This window comes from Lipotes vexillifer, unplaced genomic scaffold, assembly GCF_000442215.2.
Source record: "Lipotes vexillifer unplaced genomic scaffold, Lipotes_vexillifer_v1.1 scaffold394, whole genome shotgun sequence".
Lineage (NCBI taxonomy): Eukaryota > Metazoa > Chordata > Mammalia > Artiodactyla > Lipotidae > Lipotes > Lipotes vexillifer.
Window position 1 is genome coordinate 1,349,237 of NW_006791731.1, and position 15,517 is coordinate 1,364,753.

Here is a 15,517-nt window from a genome sequence, read left to right on the forward strand (position 1 = left end):
ACACACCAGTGTGGTCCCGGGCTGTCTGCATAAATATTTGTTGGACGAATGAGGGCAGGACTGAAGGAAGGACCCCAGCACTTGCTTTCGTTTACTCAGCACCCAGCAGAGACCAGTGCCCAGCAGAGACCGATTCCAGGCACAGGGGACAGCAGATGCAAAACGACAGCACGACTAACGCCTGGTGGGACCGGAAGACGAAAGACAAAGCTGAGAAACTGGCCAGAGCAGGCAGCGGAGGACCTTGAATGCCCAGACCAGGATTTGGGACTCGCCCTCTTGAGTGTGGGCGTGGCTGAAGGCCGCGGTCCCTGGGGTTGATGCTGCTGGTGGGGTCGGGTCCCTGGGGTTGATGCTGCTGGTGGGGTCGTCGCGGGTGCTCCGGGGAGAATAGCCTCGAACAGTCGAGACCGTGATGGGGCTGGGGAGCGGAGGGCCCAAGGGCTGTGAGCAGGGCCCGGTGCTAGCACCTGCCAGCCGTTACTCCCTCCCTCCCTCTCTGCGTCTTTGTGCCCTGTCCTCCTCTTTCGCAGTAAACGTTCCTCTTCCGAGAAATTCCGAGGGGATCTCAGCCAAGCAGAGGGGGAAGGGATCCTGCCCACGCCTGGGGAGGGGAGGTAGAGGTGGAGGGAGTGCCCGGGAACGGGCGGCGGGAGCCCGAGCCGGAGAGGGCGGGCGCGCGCTGGCGAGCGGGGCGCCGGCTGGCCGGGGGGGCCCAGGACGGCCCGGGACGGTGACCCGGAGCTGGCCCTGAGCCCCAGACGCCCCAGTCCTTGAGTCTCCAGCCTCCCCCGCCCCGCCGCGCGGCCCCCGCCCCGGCTCCGCCCCGCCCCTCGCACGGGGTCCGTGTCTGCGGCTGCGTTCCCCGAAAGACAAGGCTGCACCCGGCTTCCCGTCCACAGGGAGACCGAAGGGCACCTCTCCCCGCGCCGCCCGCGCTGCCCGGAGCCCCGGAGTCGCGACACGCCAGGGATGTGAGTGCGCCCCCGACCTGAGGCCCGCGCTCCACGCTTAGATCCGCGGTGAGAGCTGAGGCTCGCACGGGGAGACGAGGGGAGGAGGCTCGGCGCCGGGTTCCCGGCCCCTCCGCCCGGGGTGGGGTGGGGGCGAGGCGCTCGCCCTTCCCCCCGTTGGCAGGTACTGTCCACTCGCATCTTGTCCTGCCCTTTCCTCTCCGGACGCACCTATCGCTCCCCAGGGATAAGACGCGCCTCCCGACCCACCCTCCTACCCACAGGTGCGGAGCGTGGGGTGCGGGCCTTTCGAGCTGTCACCCTGCCGGAGAGGGCAGACCTATTTTCCCCGGGGGGGAATGCAGTGATGGTGGATGATCTGGGGGATGGGCTGGGGGTGGGGCTTTGGGAGCTCCCGGACGACCCTCGGCCCTGGATTCCGGGGAGGAGGTTGCGTTAGGATGCCAGAAAAGGGGAGGGTCCTTCGAGCTGGGCCGGGACTTGGTCTCCTGATCGAGGCTTCTCCCTGCCAGGCCTGTGCCCCAGACGACCCCAGCCTGCAGCCCCCGCGCCTTCCTGAGGTCCGCCTGGAGCATGTTGCCTGCTGCCATGAAGGGCCTCGGCCTGGTGCTGCTGGCCGCTCTGCTGTGCTCCGGCCCCGGTGAGTCTGGGGGCGGCTGGCGGGGGTAGGCCAGGTCGCCTGAGAGCCTGTACGAGGCAGCTCCGGAGAGAACCAGGTGTGGGGCGGCCATTCTCTGACGATGCCCATCAGACCCACACCCCCTCCCGAACCCAGCGACCCCAGCCCAGCGCTCGCCTGTGTGGCCCTTGCTGGCACTGCCCCAGCTCCAGCCGCGCGGGTCTCTCCTGGCTCCTGAGAGCATGGGTCCTTTTCCTCCCGGGCCCTGGTCCAGCGGCTGGTCCTGCACGGCTGCTCCTGGCTTAGTGCCGGGTTGCTTGTGCTCCATCTCTTCTGAGCCCCACCTGGCCTCCCATTAAGTCCTGTTTGGTTCTTCCTCCACCGGAACCAACTAGATTCTGGGGGGATGTGTGTGAGGGGGGTAGGAGTGTGCAGGAGGGCACCATAGGTGTGATACTTGTGGCTATGTGTGCACGCACTGTGCATGTGTGTGGGGCCTGGAGGGGGTGCATAGGGGCTTCCGGAGTCCCATTGGTGGCACCCTCACCCCACCCTGCCCAAAGGCACACAGGTCGTCCCAGCCTGTCCTCCGGGTGCTAGTTTGGCCTGGTCACTCCTGGTCAAGGAGTGCCGGCCTCCTACAGCTGCATGGTTCTCCTAGGACATGCAGCGAGGCAGGTGGGGAGGACACAGGGGGCTGGCTGGCTTGGACCCCTGTCCCTCTGGTCATCCTCGTCTCTGTGCCCTGCCCAGCTCATGGCCTGTGGTGCCAGGACTGCACGCTGACCAGCAACTCCAGTCATTGCACCCCGAAGCAGTGCCAGCCGGCAGACACGGTGTGTGCCAGTGTCCGGATCACAGATCCCAGTAGCAGTAAGTCAGCCTCCAGCCTGGGGCGGGGAGGGGTCAGCGGTGTCATCAGAGTCCCTCTGGCCTCGGACGAGAGCACGGGTCTGTGGGCAGGGCACTGCCCTGCTGTGTGACAGTCAGCAGGTGCCTGACCCTTTCTGGCCCTTCTGTGGCCCTTTTCATGTAGCTGGGGACAGCGTGGGTGGATTGAAGCCTCAGTTCTGTTGTTCCGGGGTCCTGAACTGACCTGGAGGGTCCCTGGCTCAGGTCCTGGGCACCAGGCAGAAAGGGCCCTGTGGGGCTCGAGTCCCAGGCTCCCCTCCCTCCTCCCCAGGCAGGAAGGATCATTCTGTGAACAAGATGTGTGCCTCGTCCTGTGACTTCGTGAAGCGGCACTTTTTCTCAGACTATCTGATGGGCTTCATTAACTCTGGGATCTTGAAAGTAGATGTGGACTGCTGTGAGAAGGATTTGTGCAACGGAGTGGCGCTGGCGGGGCGCAGCTCCTGGGCCCTGGCGGGGGGACTCCTGCTCGGCCTGGGGCCCACCCTCCTCTGGGCTGGGCCCTGAGGTCCCCTCCCTCCCGCAGAGCTTCTGAACTCGTCCCGCCAGACCTGAGCCTGTGGCTGCCCCCTCCCCAGCCTGGCCTGGCTGAAGCTGGGGGCAGCCTTGGCCTGCTCCACAGTCTGTGGCCCCCACCCCTCCCTGTCTCTCCACCAGGTCCAAGTCCCAGCCAGCAGGACATCTCCAGGAATCAGGCATCCAGCAGGGGGCTGGGACCTCGGGCCTCGGAGGGGAAGCCAGGCTGAGCCAGGGCCTGCCCGACAGCCTGGCTGTGAGGGCGTCCTTTACAGAGAAGTAAAGTCACTTCTGAGTCCAGAGACCCGGGCCTGAGCCTGGGTGGGGATTTTGTGTGTGTGTGTGTGTGGGGGGGGGTTCCTGGCAGAGAAAGGGCAGGGGGCGGGGGCAGGGAGGGCAGCATTCGTCCCCTGGGGGCTGTGGTGTGGAGCTGCCAGGGGACCCTGGGCCTGGTAAAGTTTGGGAACAGCCTGAGGGGCGGTGAGAGTTGAGATGAGCAAAGTCACAGGGTGGGCCTGAGGGCGAGGCCTTGCAACGGTGTGTGCGCACACCAGGGACGGGGCCGTGCCCGGACTCACACCTGCGTCCGCAGAGGGCACACTCCTCACCCACACCACGCTCTCACGTCGTCACGTGCTCGTGCCCACAGGTGCCCCACACGCCCCCACTGACGCGTTTGCGTCACAGCAGCCCCTGAACCTGTGTGCCCCAGCGCAGGCATGTCCACACAGGTCCACGTGTGCGTGCGCACAGGAACATACAGACACGCCCGTGTGTAGGTCTCCAGAGCTCTCTCCCAGCTGGGTGGTGATCAGCTGCCCTGAGAGCTGTCAGGGCCCCTTCAGGCTCACGCACGGGCCTCGAGGGCCCGGACCCAGAAGCAGGCACGCCCCCGCCTCCGCCCTGAGCTGGGCGCCGCCGTGGGTAGAGTCTTGAAGGCCAGTCCCCTGACCAGGGGATGGGATGGCACAGATGGCCTGGGTGCTTCCCGTGGGAAGAGGCTGCTGCTGCGTTTCCTGGCCCTTCCTGCTCCAGCAGTGGGCCCTCAGTTAGTCCCTGCAGCCCTGAGTCCAGCCCAGCCTCCACAGCCGCCGGCCGCGCGGCTCGTCTCGTGGCCTCGCTCGCCACGGGGCGCTCGGCGGCCGCTCCAGGCTTCTCTCGGCCATTTCTTCTTCCCTCTGTGGCCGTGGCCCAGCCCGAGGCCGCTCCTGGGTCCTGGACTTCCTGGAATGAGCGACAGTTCCTCTCAGAGCCGGCCTTGGCGTTCCTCCCCGGGCTTCTCTTCCGGAGTGATGGAGAGGGGTCTGGAGGCCCTGGGCGAGCGAACCAGTGGGGAGAGTGGGGTCGCTAGAGACTGGTATCAACTTCCTGCTGGTGGAAATGGCCGAGGGACTTGTCGGAGGGGGGGCTCCCACTCCGTTTTAAGTTTGCTCTGCTGCTCTGCGATGTACCCCCCCGCCCCCCGCCCAAACTCCAGTAAAGCGTGCTATCCACAGTGTGCGTCTGCTGCTTTTTTTTTTCAATCCCCCGCAGATACCAAGGGACGACAGTGTTATAATTATGTTATTATGATATTATATCCGTATTACAGACAGTATTCTATAAAGTCATACAGATGTTAGTACAGTTGCTGTCTCTATTGGTATATTTATGCTGTTTCATAATGAGAAATATCTGTAGCTCACTGTCAGTGACTGCAAAGTGTGCTTTGCCAAAGGAAATGGATCCCAGTGAAGGAGAATCTAGGCCTCTGTACTGGGGAGCTGGCCCTGCAGTCCCCAGGTTTTTGGCTCGGTGTCACGTTCCTTTAAATAGCCCTGTCCTGGGTCTAAGAAGGTCAACCCTCTACTGTAAACTCGGCTGACCCTACCCAGCCTTAGGGGAGACCGAAGGGGCCACTGCCTCCTCAAGCTGCCTGAAGCTGTACTGTCCCCCGTGAGTCCCTCACTCGCAGAATTGAGGCTGGCCACAGTTGCCCGGACTCTGGACGTGGAGCTGGGGGAGGGTGGCCCAGCTCCACGAGGTCTGTCCTTCTGACCATCCAGCTGGGCACAGGTGGAGGAAGTCCTGTGCTCTGGCAAAAAGCACAGAATGTCATCTATCACCGTCCTTTGCGCGCTCAAGATGTCGTGTTGTGGGGAGAGCAATGTACAGCTATTTATAAGTAGTATGACAGTTTTATAAAAGAAATTTTAATCATAGATCAGAAAAACGTCTGGTGAGGTATACATGAAATCTGTATGATGGGGTTAAAATTATGAGGGAGGGTTCACTTACTATTTTTTAAAATCTCTCTCTTTAAAAACTTAGTAATTATTTTATAACCAGAAAAAAAAAAAAAGAAAAATCCACATCATGAGCAACACTTTTGAAAATCCTAGTAATGCATGGGACTCTAAAGAGAGCACTGCCTATTGAATATGGATGGTGGGGGCTGATTTTCTGGAACAAGGGCAGGATGCATGGATCTGAGCTGTCCCAGGAATTCTGGTGTCTGTGTGTGAGGCACCCCGGGAGGTCACCTGGTGTCCACATCACCCTTCCTGCACCAAGCCTCAGACCTCCCCTCTCTGGGTCACCTCAGCATCCTCCCGTATCCATCCTCTGATTCATTTCTGGCTCCACCTTCTTTTCAGCTGGTTTATATTGGAAGGTACCTGTAACGGCGCTTTATACCACAAAACCGAAGTCAAACATAATCACACTCCTTAAATATTGTCGAAACCGAGCACCTAAGAAGACACAGGAGGAAGAATTTCATTTTCCATATTATGCAAAAGCAGTTTGTGTGTATAGTTACTCGTCTACATACAGGTTTTCCCCTGGCAGGTGGTAATCAGACAAATCCTAAATGAAGCGGCCACCCCGTAAGGTAGCTAGTCATTTTAAGGTCCTAGAAATATTTAGGAATGACTATTTGTCCCGTCTGCCCCTATCAGGCCCAGCGACTTGGGAAAAGTCTAGTTCCATTTTCTAGGTAAGTTGACAGCATCTAAAGGCAGCTGAGCTTTTGGTAAAAAAAAAAAAAAAAAAGGCCGTGTCAAGTTGTTGCAGTCACACCAGCTCCAGCTACATCACTCCCAGAGGGTGTTATTCAGCTTTAGGACTTTTTGCCAGTCTGGCCCGTAGAATCTCTCTCTGAGTGCTACGTAAGAAGTGATTAATGAGGTTAGATGTCCCAAGTGTTTGTCAGCCACTTGTGTTTCTTCTGTGATTGTCCAATGGCATCCTTAGCCCATCCTTCTATTGTGGTGTTTGTCTTTCCTTATGATTTGCAAGACCCCTTTGTGTGTTACGGAAACAGTCTTTCCCGTGGTGTATGCTTTGCAAATATTTCCTTGCGTCTTTGTTTTTGGTGTGTCACTGTACGTTTGCATGTTCTCGAGTTTCATGTGGCCAAATCTAATTGTTCTTTTATGGTTTCTGGGTTTCAGGTCTTAGGAGAACGTCCTCCACCCTTATCTGAGGAAAACAGTCTCTGTATTTTCTTCTAATATTGTCACAGATTTGGCCACCACATTCAGCTATCCAGTCCACCTGGAGTTCATTATGTGGCAGAAGGCAGGGACCTCTTCCAAACACGTGGCCAGTTTTTCTCAATGCCATTTGTTAAACAACCCATCTTTCCCTGGTGACTTAAGCACCACCTTGATAACAGGAGGCATTTCTACACATGTGTGTGTTTCAGTCCTGCTACCCTTGGGGACAGCCTCCCCACTTTGGGTCTCACCCAGCTGCTTGACTCCAGCCAAGTTTCAGCAGTTGATGAGGTGAGAGCCCGTCTTGCTCTTCTTTCAATTTTTTTTAAAAATTATTTATTTATTTATTTTTGGCTGTGTCGGGTCTTTGTTGCCGCGCGCGGGCTTTCTCTAGCTGCAGTGAGCGGGGGCTACTCCTCGCTGCGGTGCGCAGGCTTCTCATTGCAGTGGCGTCTCTTCTTGTGGAGCACGGGCTCTAGGCGCACGGGCTTAAGTAGTTGCAGCACACAGGCTCAGTAGTTGTGGCGCACGGGCTTAGTTGCTCCGCGGCATGTGGGATCCTCTGGGACCAGGGATCGAACCCGTGTCCCCTGCAATGGCAGGTGGATTCTCAACCACTGCACTACCAGGGAAGCCCTGCTCTTGTTTTTAAAAGACTCTTGCCACTTCTCACAGCTTTTTCTTACCTATGAATTTTAGAACTCACTTGTCTAGTTCCAGGAGAACACTCTCAGGGTTTTGACTGGACTTTCACTCATTTGGGGACGAAGTTGGGGAAGGAAGAGGTCTTCCCTGTTGGAAGTTCCCACTCAGAACCTCCATGGATCTCACCATTTGCTTGGTCCCTCCATCCAAGTTCATCATTTTCTTCGTGTAGCTCTTGTATCTTCCTTGCTATATTTATTGCTAAGTAATCTATAGTTTCTGTGGTGTCATAAGTGGGATTTGATCCCCTCCCCTTTTCATTCACGGTCATTTTTGGTGTGGTGAGCTGACATTTTCTTTGTGACGTTCGTTCCAGAAGTACCTGGCCCCATTGGGCCCCCATTTCAGTAGGATGACGAGGGAAGGGGTTGAGGGGTCCATAGGGGCTCTCAGATGGTTGGCCTCCATGTTTCCAAAATCCTCAACCCCTTGTGCCATGGGCCTCTCTGAGACAGATGTCAAGACGGAGCGAGTCTAAGGAGAAACCCTTCAAAACACTTCCAGATGCGCTGTTGGGGGAAACTCCTGAAAGTGGAAAGTTGTGCCCCCGGGTGGAGGCCTTGGAAGGAGCGGAGGGCGGGGCGGGTCCCAGAGAGAAGCTCCTGAAGGGTGATGCCTCAGAACGGGATGGGCGGGAGCGGCTGCAGGTGGGCCACAGACAGCCCCACGCCTGCCAGTTGGGCGAGTGCTGGGACTGAAGCCTGGAGACAAGGTGGGGGGGATTTGTGCAGCCGTGTGCCTTGGTGGGTACGTGAGGACCAGATGGGCTGAGGGGCATTGTAGCAGATGCATCCGCCACTCCTGACTGGACACAGCGCTGGGAAAGAAGACGTGGCCAAGACAGTTGGGTAGAATGGATCTCAAGAGAGAAATTGTTACAGAAAGATTAAAGTTATGCCCCTTGTTTGCCTGAGGTTGGGGCTGTGTTCACACACTTGAGTGTATCAGCAAGAGCCCACCTGAGTCCGAAGGGCCTCAGAAGGGACTCTGTTGGGAGGATGCGGGGAGCTGCTCCTGGCGGCAGAGCTGGCGGGCTGGGTATTGCCCCTCGCCCCTATGGTGCTCTCTGGGGGTGTCGCCTGGATGCATCTGCCTGGCAGAACCAAGGTCATACAGCGACACCCTAGGGGCCTGGAGGCTGCAGAATGAGGTTTCTGAATCCCAGAAAAGTGGGGTTCACAATGCAGGGACTATCAACCTGGTGCAGAGGGTGTTGGGATGATTTGGGGCAGCCACGTACAGCACTGCAACTAGAGCAGGGAAGGCTACTCATTTTCCAATGCGTATGTCCCTAAATTCTATTACCATCAGAATCCCTTAGATTTTCAAGGCATACTATCAGATAATCTGCAAGTGAAGATCATTTTGACTGTGCTTTCCCAATATTTTTATTGCTTATTTAATTTTGATTTCTATTGCCTTAGCTGGGACCTGCAAAGCATGGTTGAATAACGACAGTGATCCAGGGCCTCTGTGTTAATGGAAGGTCTTTCCTGTTGTACCTTGAATTGATGTTTGCTTTTGGATTTGAAAATCAGTCTTTATTCAGCTCAGATTCTTTTATTTATTTGTATTTCAGTTAGATTTTTTTTGTTAGGAATGGCTGATGAATTTAAAAGAAATACCCTTCACCATCTGTTGACGGAACCACGTTCCCTCATTTAATTAGTAGTTAATGCAGCGGGTTCTCTCGTTCCATGCCCTGATGGTGCTCGTGACGCGAACAAACCCCAGTAGGTCACGGCGTAGTGTTCTTTTAAACCACTGCCAGATTGAAATCGCCAACCTTTGCATCGTGTGACAGTTGCATCAGATTCAGGATTGAGATTGTCACTGGTTTGCCTTTGAACCTCTTTGTCGGAGATAAGCTCAGGATTTCGGCAGCCTCACAGAACAGACAGGCCATTTCCCACCACCCACGCTCTGCAGCAGTCTGCTACTGGGGGTCTGTGGGGTTCATCTTCTCCAGCGCCCCCTCGCTGGAGCTGGGGGGCCTCTGGCGCTGGCCCAGGGGAGTTGCAGGATGGCTGGTGCTCTGAGCCCCTCCCTCACTTCCTGCCTGCTGGGCCTGTCCCTCTCAGAGCATCTGTCCATCTCCTCCCTACTTGCACCTGATAGCGGTCTTATTATGCCCACTCGACACCTAAGAAGCAGACTTGGAAGAGGTAAGATGCTGGCATACCAAAACCTTCACTGGATCCACAGGAAATGCCTGGATTCAGGTGTCTCTTCTGGCACCTACTTGCTGTGTGATTTTGGCCAAGTTCTGCTTCCCCTCTGAGCCTGTCCCTGTGTCTGTGAGGTGGGGACACACCCAGCTCACAGGGGGGTTGCACACGGAGGAGGGGCTGAGCCTAGAAGCCAGGCCTCTGGCCCCTTTTGTTCCAGCTGGCAGAACGCTAGTGGTGGAAGTGTGGGGACGTGGGAGGATGAGCACGCCCCTTGGTTCCCTCCTTAGGGCTTGAGACTTCCCCGACCCCTCCCCTGTTCCGTTCAAGCCCCTTCCAGACTTCAGGGCTCTTAGGCAAGGCCCTCCTGGTACACCTTCCCTGACGGCATCTCCCTCACCCTCCCTCCTGGTCTGTTCTCCCTGTCCCCTGAGGATGCCCCTGATCCGGTTTCAGTCTCGTCTGCCTCCCACCTCTCCTGCCCCCTGCCTGTGTCTCCTCCTCCTTCCTGGGGTCCCAGGGGACAGCTGGCAGTGCAGCCCTGCACACGGCACGTGTTGGTAACTGTCGGTGAATAGCGGTGAGCTGGACAGAAGCCCCAGCTCCCCCTGCTTCTTCATGCTCTACGGCAGAGACTTTTGTGTGTGATGTTTCCAGGTACCTCTCACCTTCAAGGTCCAAAGGTCCTTGCGCTTTCGGCAGCTGGCGGGAAGAGAGTGGCAGCTCCCCCTCCGCCCCCCCCAGGCCGGTAAGGAAGCAAGGTAGGTGCAGGAAACCGCTCTCAACCTGTGAGCTTCCCAGGCCGTGGCTCTGGGCACCAGTTCCGAAACCCCAGCAGAACTCCTTCAGGTGAGGGTTCCAATGCGGACGCCCAGGCCCTGTGCACAGAAATCCCTATTCCAAGTGCCCCAGGAACGTGCACCATCCGCACCCCCACGATGAGGAGCTGGCACCACTGGGAGAGCTGAGACGAGGAGCTGAGCGCTTCATGTGCTTATTTATTGCTTGCACTCCTTTTGGGGAGCCAGGTGCTAGGCTCTAGGCCTTGGGGATAGAGCCACAAGCAAGATAAGTGAGATGGCCCGGGCCTGCCTCTGCGGAGGGTGTCAGGGGCGTCCGAGAGTGCGGCCTCAGCGCTTCCTTACCCTTCCTGGAGGGGCAGCACGGGGCCCCAGTCCTGGGATAAGGTGAGGGGCTCCTCCATAGCTAATACATTCACGTCAGTAACACAGGTGAGACATGTGCCCCCTCCCACGCCTGTCTGCCCAGCGCTCCTCTGGGTCCATTCAAGGTGTCTCTATGCAAATACAGGGTCCTCTTCTCCTTGTGTTTTCACGCCTCTGATATGTCACCCCGAGGAGCCGTGCAGGTGTCTCCGGGGGAGAGGGAGTCCCCCGTTCCTTTCGCATAATGCACTGCGTCCCGGACAGACCCCAACTTCGTGCTGTGCCCTCGGTCTCCACTCACGCCCGTGGAGGCTGCCCTTCATGTGCTCCCGTCCCAGCGCCATGATGTGTCACCAGCAAGTGTCTCTGGGGAACCAACCCCAGGGTTGGCCTTGCTGGGCCTTTGTCACTGACGGGTGTGGCCATCCTTCCTGCCTGAGGGATGGTGCCAGCCCCACTCTCACCAGCTGGATCTATAGTGGAGGGCAGAGTTCATACTTCCAGAGAGTCCTTCACTCATCCATCCTCTCTGCTGGTGGTTTGTGCATTTGTCCCCAAGACATACAAAGAGGACGAGTCCCAGCGAAGGGATCCGAGGGAGAAGAGGGAACCGCAGAGCGGGACCTGGGCCTTTCTCGATTCACCGCCAGCCGACACCACCTTTGAGAGCTGGTAATTTTGCTGAATGAATGAGGAAAATGAAAAATGAGTGAATGAGGGATGAAGAGTGACAGTCGGATAAGTCAAGAATTGTGAATTGATGAGAAGAGGGCTTCTTTTTTTTTTTTTAACATCTTTATTGGGGTATAACTGCTTTACAATGGTGCGTTAGTCTCTGCTTTATAACAGAGTGAGTCAGTTATACATATACATATGTTCCCATATCTCTTCCCTCTTTGTCTCCCTCCCTCCCCCCCTCCCTATCCCACCCCTCCAGACAGCCACAAAGAACCGAGCCGGTTTCCCTGTGCCATGCGGCTGCTTCCCACTGGCTATCTACCTTACGTTTGTTAGTATATATATGTCCATGTCTCTCTCTCGCCCTAACACACCTCACCCTTCCCCCTCCCCATATCCTCAAGTCTGTTCTCCAGTAGGTCTCTGTCTTTATTCCTGTTTTACCCCTAGGTTCTTCATAACATTTTTTTTTCTTAAATTCCATATATATGTGTTAGCATACGGTATTTGTCCTTCTCTTTCTGACTTACTTCACTCTGTATGACAGACTCTAGATCTATCCACCTCATTACAAATAGCTCAATTTCGTTTCTTTTTATGGCTGAGTAATATTCCATTGTATATATGTGCCACATCTTCTTTATCCATTCATCCGACGACGGGCACTTAGGTTGTTTCCATCTCCGGGCTATTGTAAATAGAGCTGCAATGAACATTTTGGTACATGACTCTTTCTGAATTCTCGTTTCCTCCGGGTATATACCGAGTAGTGGGATTACTGGGTCATATGGTAGTTCTATTTGTAGTTTTTTAAGGAACCTCCATACTGTTCTCCATAGTGGCTGAACCAATTCACATTCCCACCAGCAGTGCAAGAGTGTTCCCTTTTCTCCACACCCTCTCCAGCATTTATTGTTTCTAGATTTTTTGATGATGGCCATTCTGACTGGTGTGAGATGATATCTCATTGTAGTTTTGATTTGCATTTCTCTAATGATTAATGATGTTGAGCATTCTTTCATGTGTTTGTTGGCAGTCTGTATATCTTCTTTGGAGAAATGTCTATTTAGGTCTTCTGCCCATTTTTGGATTGGGTTGTTTATTTTTTTGTTATTGAGCTGCATGAGCTGCCTGTAAATTTTAGAGATTAATCCTTTGTCAGTTGATTCATTTGCAAATATTTTCTCCCATTCTGAGGGCTGTCTTTTGGTCTTGTTTATGGTTTCCTTTGCTGTGCAAAAGCTTTGAAGTTTCATTAGGTCCCATTTGTTTATTTTTGTTTTTATCTCCATTACTCTAGGAGATGGGTCAAGAAGGATCTTGCTGTGATTTATGTCATAGAGTGTTCTGCCTATGTTTTCCTCTAAGAGTTTGATAGTTTCTGGCCTTACATTTAGGTCTTTAATCCATTTTGAGCTTATTTTTGTGTATGGTGTTAGGGAGTGATCTAATCTCATACTTTTACATGTACCTATCCAATTTTCCCAGCACCACTTATTGAAGAGGCTGTCCTTTCTCCACTGTATATTCCTGCCACCTTTATCAAAGATAAGGTGACCATATGTGCATGGGTTTATCTCTGGGCTTTCTATCCTATTCCATTGATCTATCTTTCTGTTTTTGTGCCAGTACCATACTGTCTTGATTACTGTAGCTTTGTAGTATAGTCTGAAGTCAGGCAGCCTGATTCCTCCAGCTCCATTTTTTGTTCTCAAGATTGCTTTGGCTATTCGGGGTCTTTTGTGTTTCCATACAAATTGTGAAATTTTTTGTTCTAGTTCTGTGAAAAATGCCAGTGGTAGTTTGATAGGGATTGCATTGAATCTATAGATTGCTTTGGGAAGTAGAGTCATTTTCACAATGTTGATTCTTCCAATCCAAGAACATGGTATATCTCTCCATCTGTTTGTATCATCTTTAATTTCTTTCATCAGTGTCTTATAATTTTCTGCATACAGGTCTTTTGTCTCCTTAGGTAGGTTTATTCCTAGATATTTTATTCTTTTTGTTGCAATGGTAAATGGGAGTGTTTTCTTGATTTCACTTTCAGATTTTTCATCATTAGTATATAGGAATGCCAGAGATTTCTGTGCATTAATTTTGTATCCTGCTACTTTACCAAATTCATTGATTAGCTCTAGTAGTTTTCTGGTAGCATCTTTAGGATTCTCTATGTATAGTATCATGTCATCTGCAAACAGTGACAGCTTTACTTCTTCTTTTCCGATTTGGATTCCTTTTATTTCCTTTTCTTCTCTGATTGCTGTGGCTAAAACTTCCAAAACTATGTTGAATAAGAGTGGTGAGAGTGGGCAACCTTGTCTTGTTCCTGACCTTAGTGGAAATGCTTTCAGTTTTTCGCCATTGAGGATGATGTTGGCTGTGGGCTTGTCATATACGGCCTTTATTATATTGAGGAAAGTTCCCTCTACACCTACTTTCTGCAGGGTTTTTATCATAAATGGGTGTTGAATTTTGTCAAAAGCTTTCTCTGCATCTATTGAGATGATCATATGGTTTTTCTCCTTCAATTTGTTAATATGGTTAATCACATTGATAGATTTGCGTATATTGAAGAATCCTTGCATTCCTGGAATAAACCCCACTTGATCATGGTGTATGATCCTTTTAATGTGCTGTTGGATTCTGTTTGCTAGTATTTTGTTGAGGATTTTTGCATCTATGTTCATCAGTGATATTGGCCTGTAGTTTTCTTTCTTTGTGACATCCTTGTCTGGTTTTGGTATCAAGGTGATGGTGGCCTCGTAGAATGAGTTTGGGAGTGTTCCTCCCTCTGCTATATTTTGGAAGAGTTTGAGAAGAATAGGTGTTAGCTCTTCTCTAAATGTTTGATAGAATTCGCCTGTGAAGCCATCTGGTCCTGGGCTTTTGTTTGTTGGAAGATTTTTAATCACAGTTTCAATTTCAGTGTTTGTGATTGGTCTGTTCATATTTTCTATTTCTTCCTGATTCAGTCTTGGCAGTTTGTGCATTTCTAAGAATTTGTCCATTTCTTCCAGATTGTCCATTTTATTGGCATAGAGTTGCTTGTAGTAATCCCTCATGATTTTTTGTATTTCTGCAGTGTCAGTTGTTACTTCTCCTTTTTCATTTCTGATTCTATTGATTTGAGTCTTCTCCCTTATTTTCTTGATGAGTCTGGCTAATGGTTTATCAATTTTGTTAATCTTCTCAAAGAACCAGCTTTTAGTTTTATTGATCTTTGCTATTGTTTCCTTCATTTCTTTTTCATTTATTTCTGATCTGATTTTTATGATTTCTTTCCTTCTGCTAACTCTGGGGTTTTTTTGTTCTTCTTTCTCTAATTGCTTGAGGTGCAAGGTTAGGTTGTTTATTCGAGATGTTTCCTGCTTCTTAAGGTGGGCTTGTATTGCTATAAACTTCCCTCTTAGAACTGCTTTTGCTGCATCCCATAGGTTTTGGGTCGTTGTGTCTCCATTGTCGTTTGTTTCTAGGTATTTTTTAATTTCCTCTTTGATTTCTTCAGTGATCACTTCGTTATTAAGTAGTGTATTGTTTAGCCTCCATGTGTTTGTATTTTTTACAGATCTTTTCCTATAATTGATATCTAGTCTCATGGTGTTGTGGTCGGAATAGATACTTGATACAATTTCAATTTTCTTAAATTTACCAAGGCTTGATTTGTGACCCAAGGGCTTCTCACTGTTGTGGCCTCTCCCATTGCGGAGCACAGGGTCCGGACGCGCAGGCTCAACGGCCATGGCTCACAGGCCCAGCCGCTCCGCGGCATGTGGGACCCTCCCGGACCGGGGCACGAACCCGCGTCCCCTGCATCGGCAGGCGGACTCTCAACCACTGCGCCACCAGGGAAGCCCGAGAAGAGGGCTGCTTGAATGTGGCAGAGCGAGCCTCTCCTGGGGCTGCAGCCCCCAGGGTCAGCCTCCCTACCAGTCCCGCTGCCCTGATCTCCCTGGACTGAGAGGAAAACATGGGGGTCCCTGCTCCATCCCTCCAGAGCACAGGGGACTCATCCTCTAACTTGGGACCCTGGGCTAGCATATGGCTCCAGCTAGGCAACAAGACAGACAGACTTCAAGATGGATAGAAAGACAGGCATTTGCCTTCCTGAGTTGATCCAGGGGAGGCCTCAAAGGGCAGGGCTGGTCCATCTGAGGGAACACAGCTGGGAAGAAGGCTTCAAGATTAGCTAATCAGAAATCAAGTGATTCTTTGTGACTGTCCCCCAGTGTTCCCTGCAGTAATCACCATGGTTACCATGCCTCCAAATCCCCCGAGTCTTTTTGCAGAGCCCTCCTGC

General features: G+C 52.8%; 1 protein-coding gene across 1 annotated transcript; it reads left to right on the forward strand.

The window, feature by feature from the left end:
- The first annotated feature begins 870 nt into the window (after positions 1–870).
- LY6H (lymphocyte antigen 6 family member H) lies at positions 871–3,317 on the forward strand. Its single transcript, XM_007464575.1, has 4 exons — positions 871–1,022; positions 1,487–1,614; positions 2,347–2,466; positions 2,777–3,317. The coding sequence occupies exons 2-4, from the start codon at positions 1,548–1,550 to the stop codon at positions 3,010–3,012; spliced, it is 423 nt and encodes a 140-aa protein (XP_007464637.1). The 5' UTR covers positions 871–1,022; positions 1,487–1,547; the 3' UTR covers positions 3,013–3,317.
- Positions 3,318–15,517: the final 12,200 nt, after the last annotated feature.

What these genes read in the sequence shown, in the direction of transcription:
- LY6H (XM_007464575.1), top strand. Translation starts at nt 1,548, where the DNA reads ATGTTGCCTGCTGCCATGAAGGGCCTCGGCCTGGTGCTGCTGGCCGCT. An exon ending in TCTGCTGTGCTCCGGCCCCG is followed by an intron (nt 1,615 to 2,346) that starts GTGAGTCTGGGG and finishes TGCCCTGCCCAG; the next exon opens with CTCATGGCCTGTGGTGCCAG. An exon ending in GATCACAGATCCCAGTAGCA is followed by an intron (nt 2,467 to 2,776) that starts GTAAGTCAGCCT and finishes CCTCCTCCCCAG; the next exon opens with GCAGGAAGGATCATTCTGTG.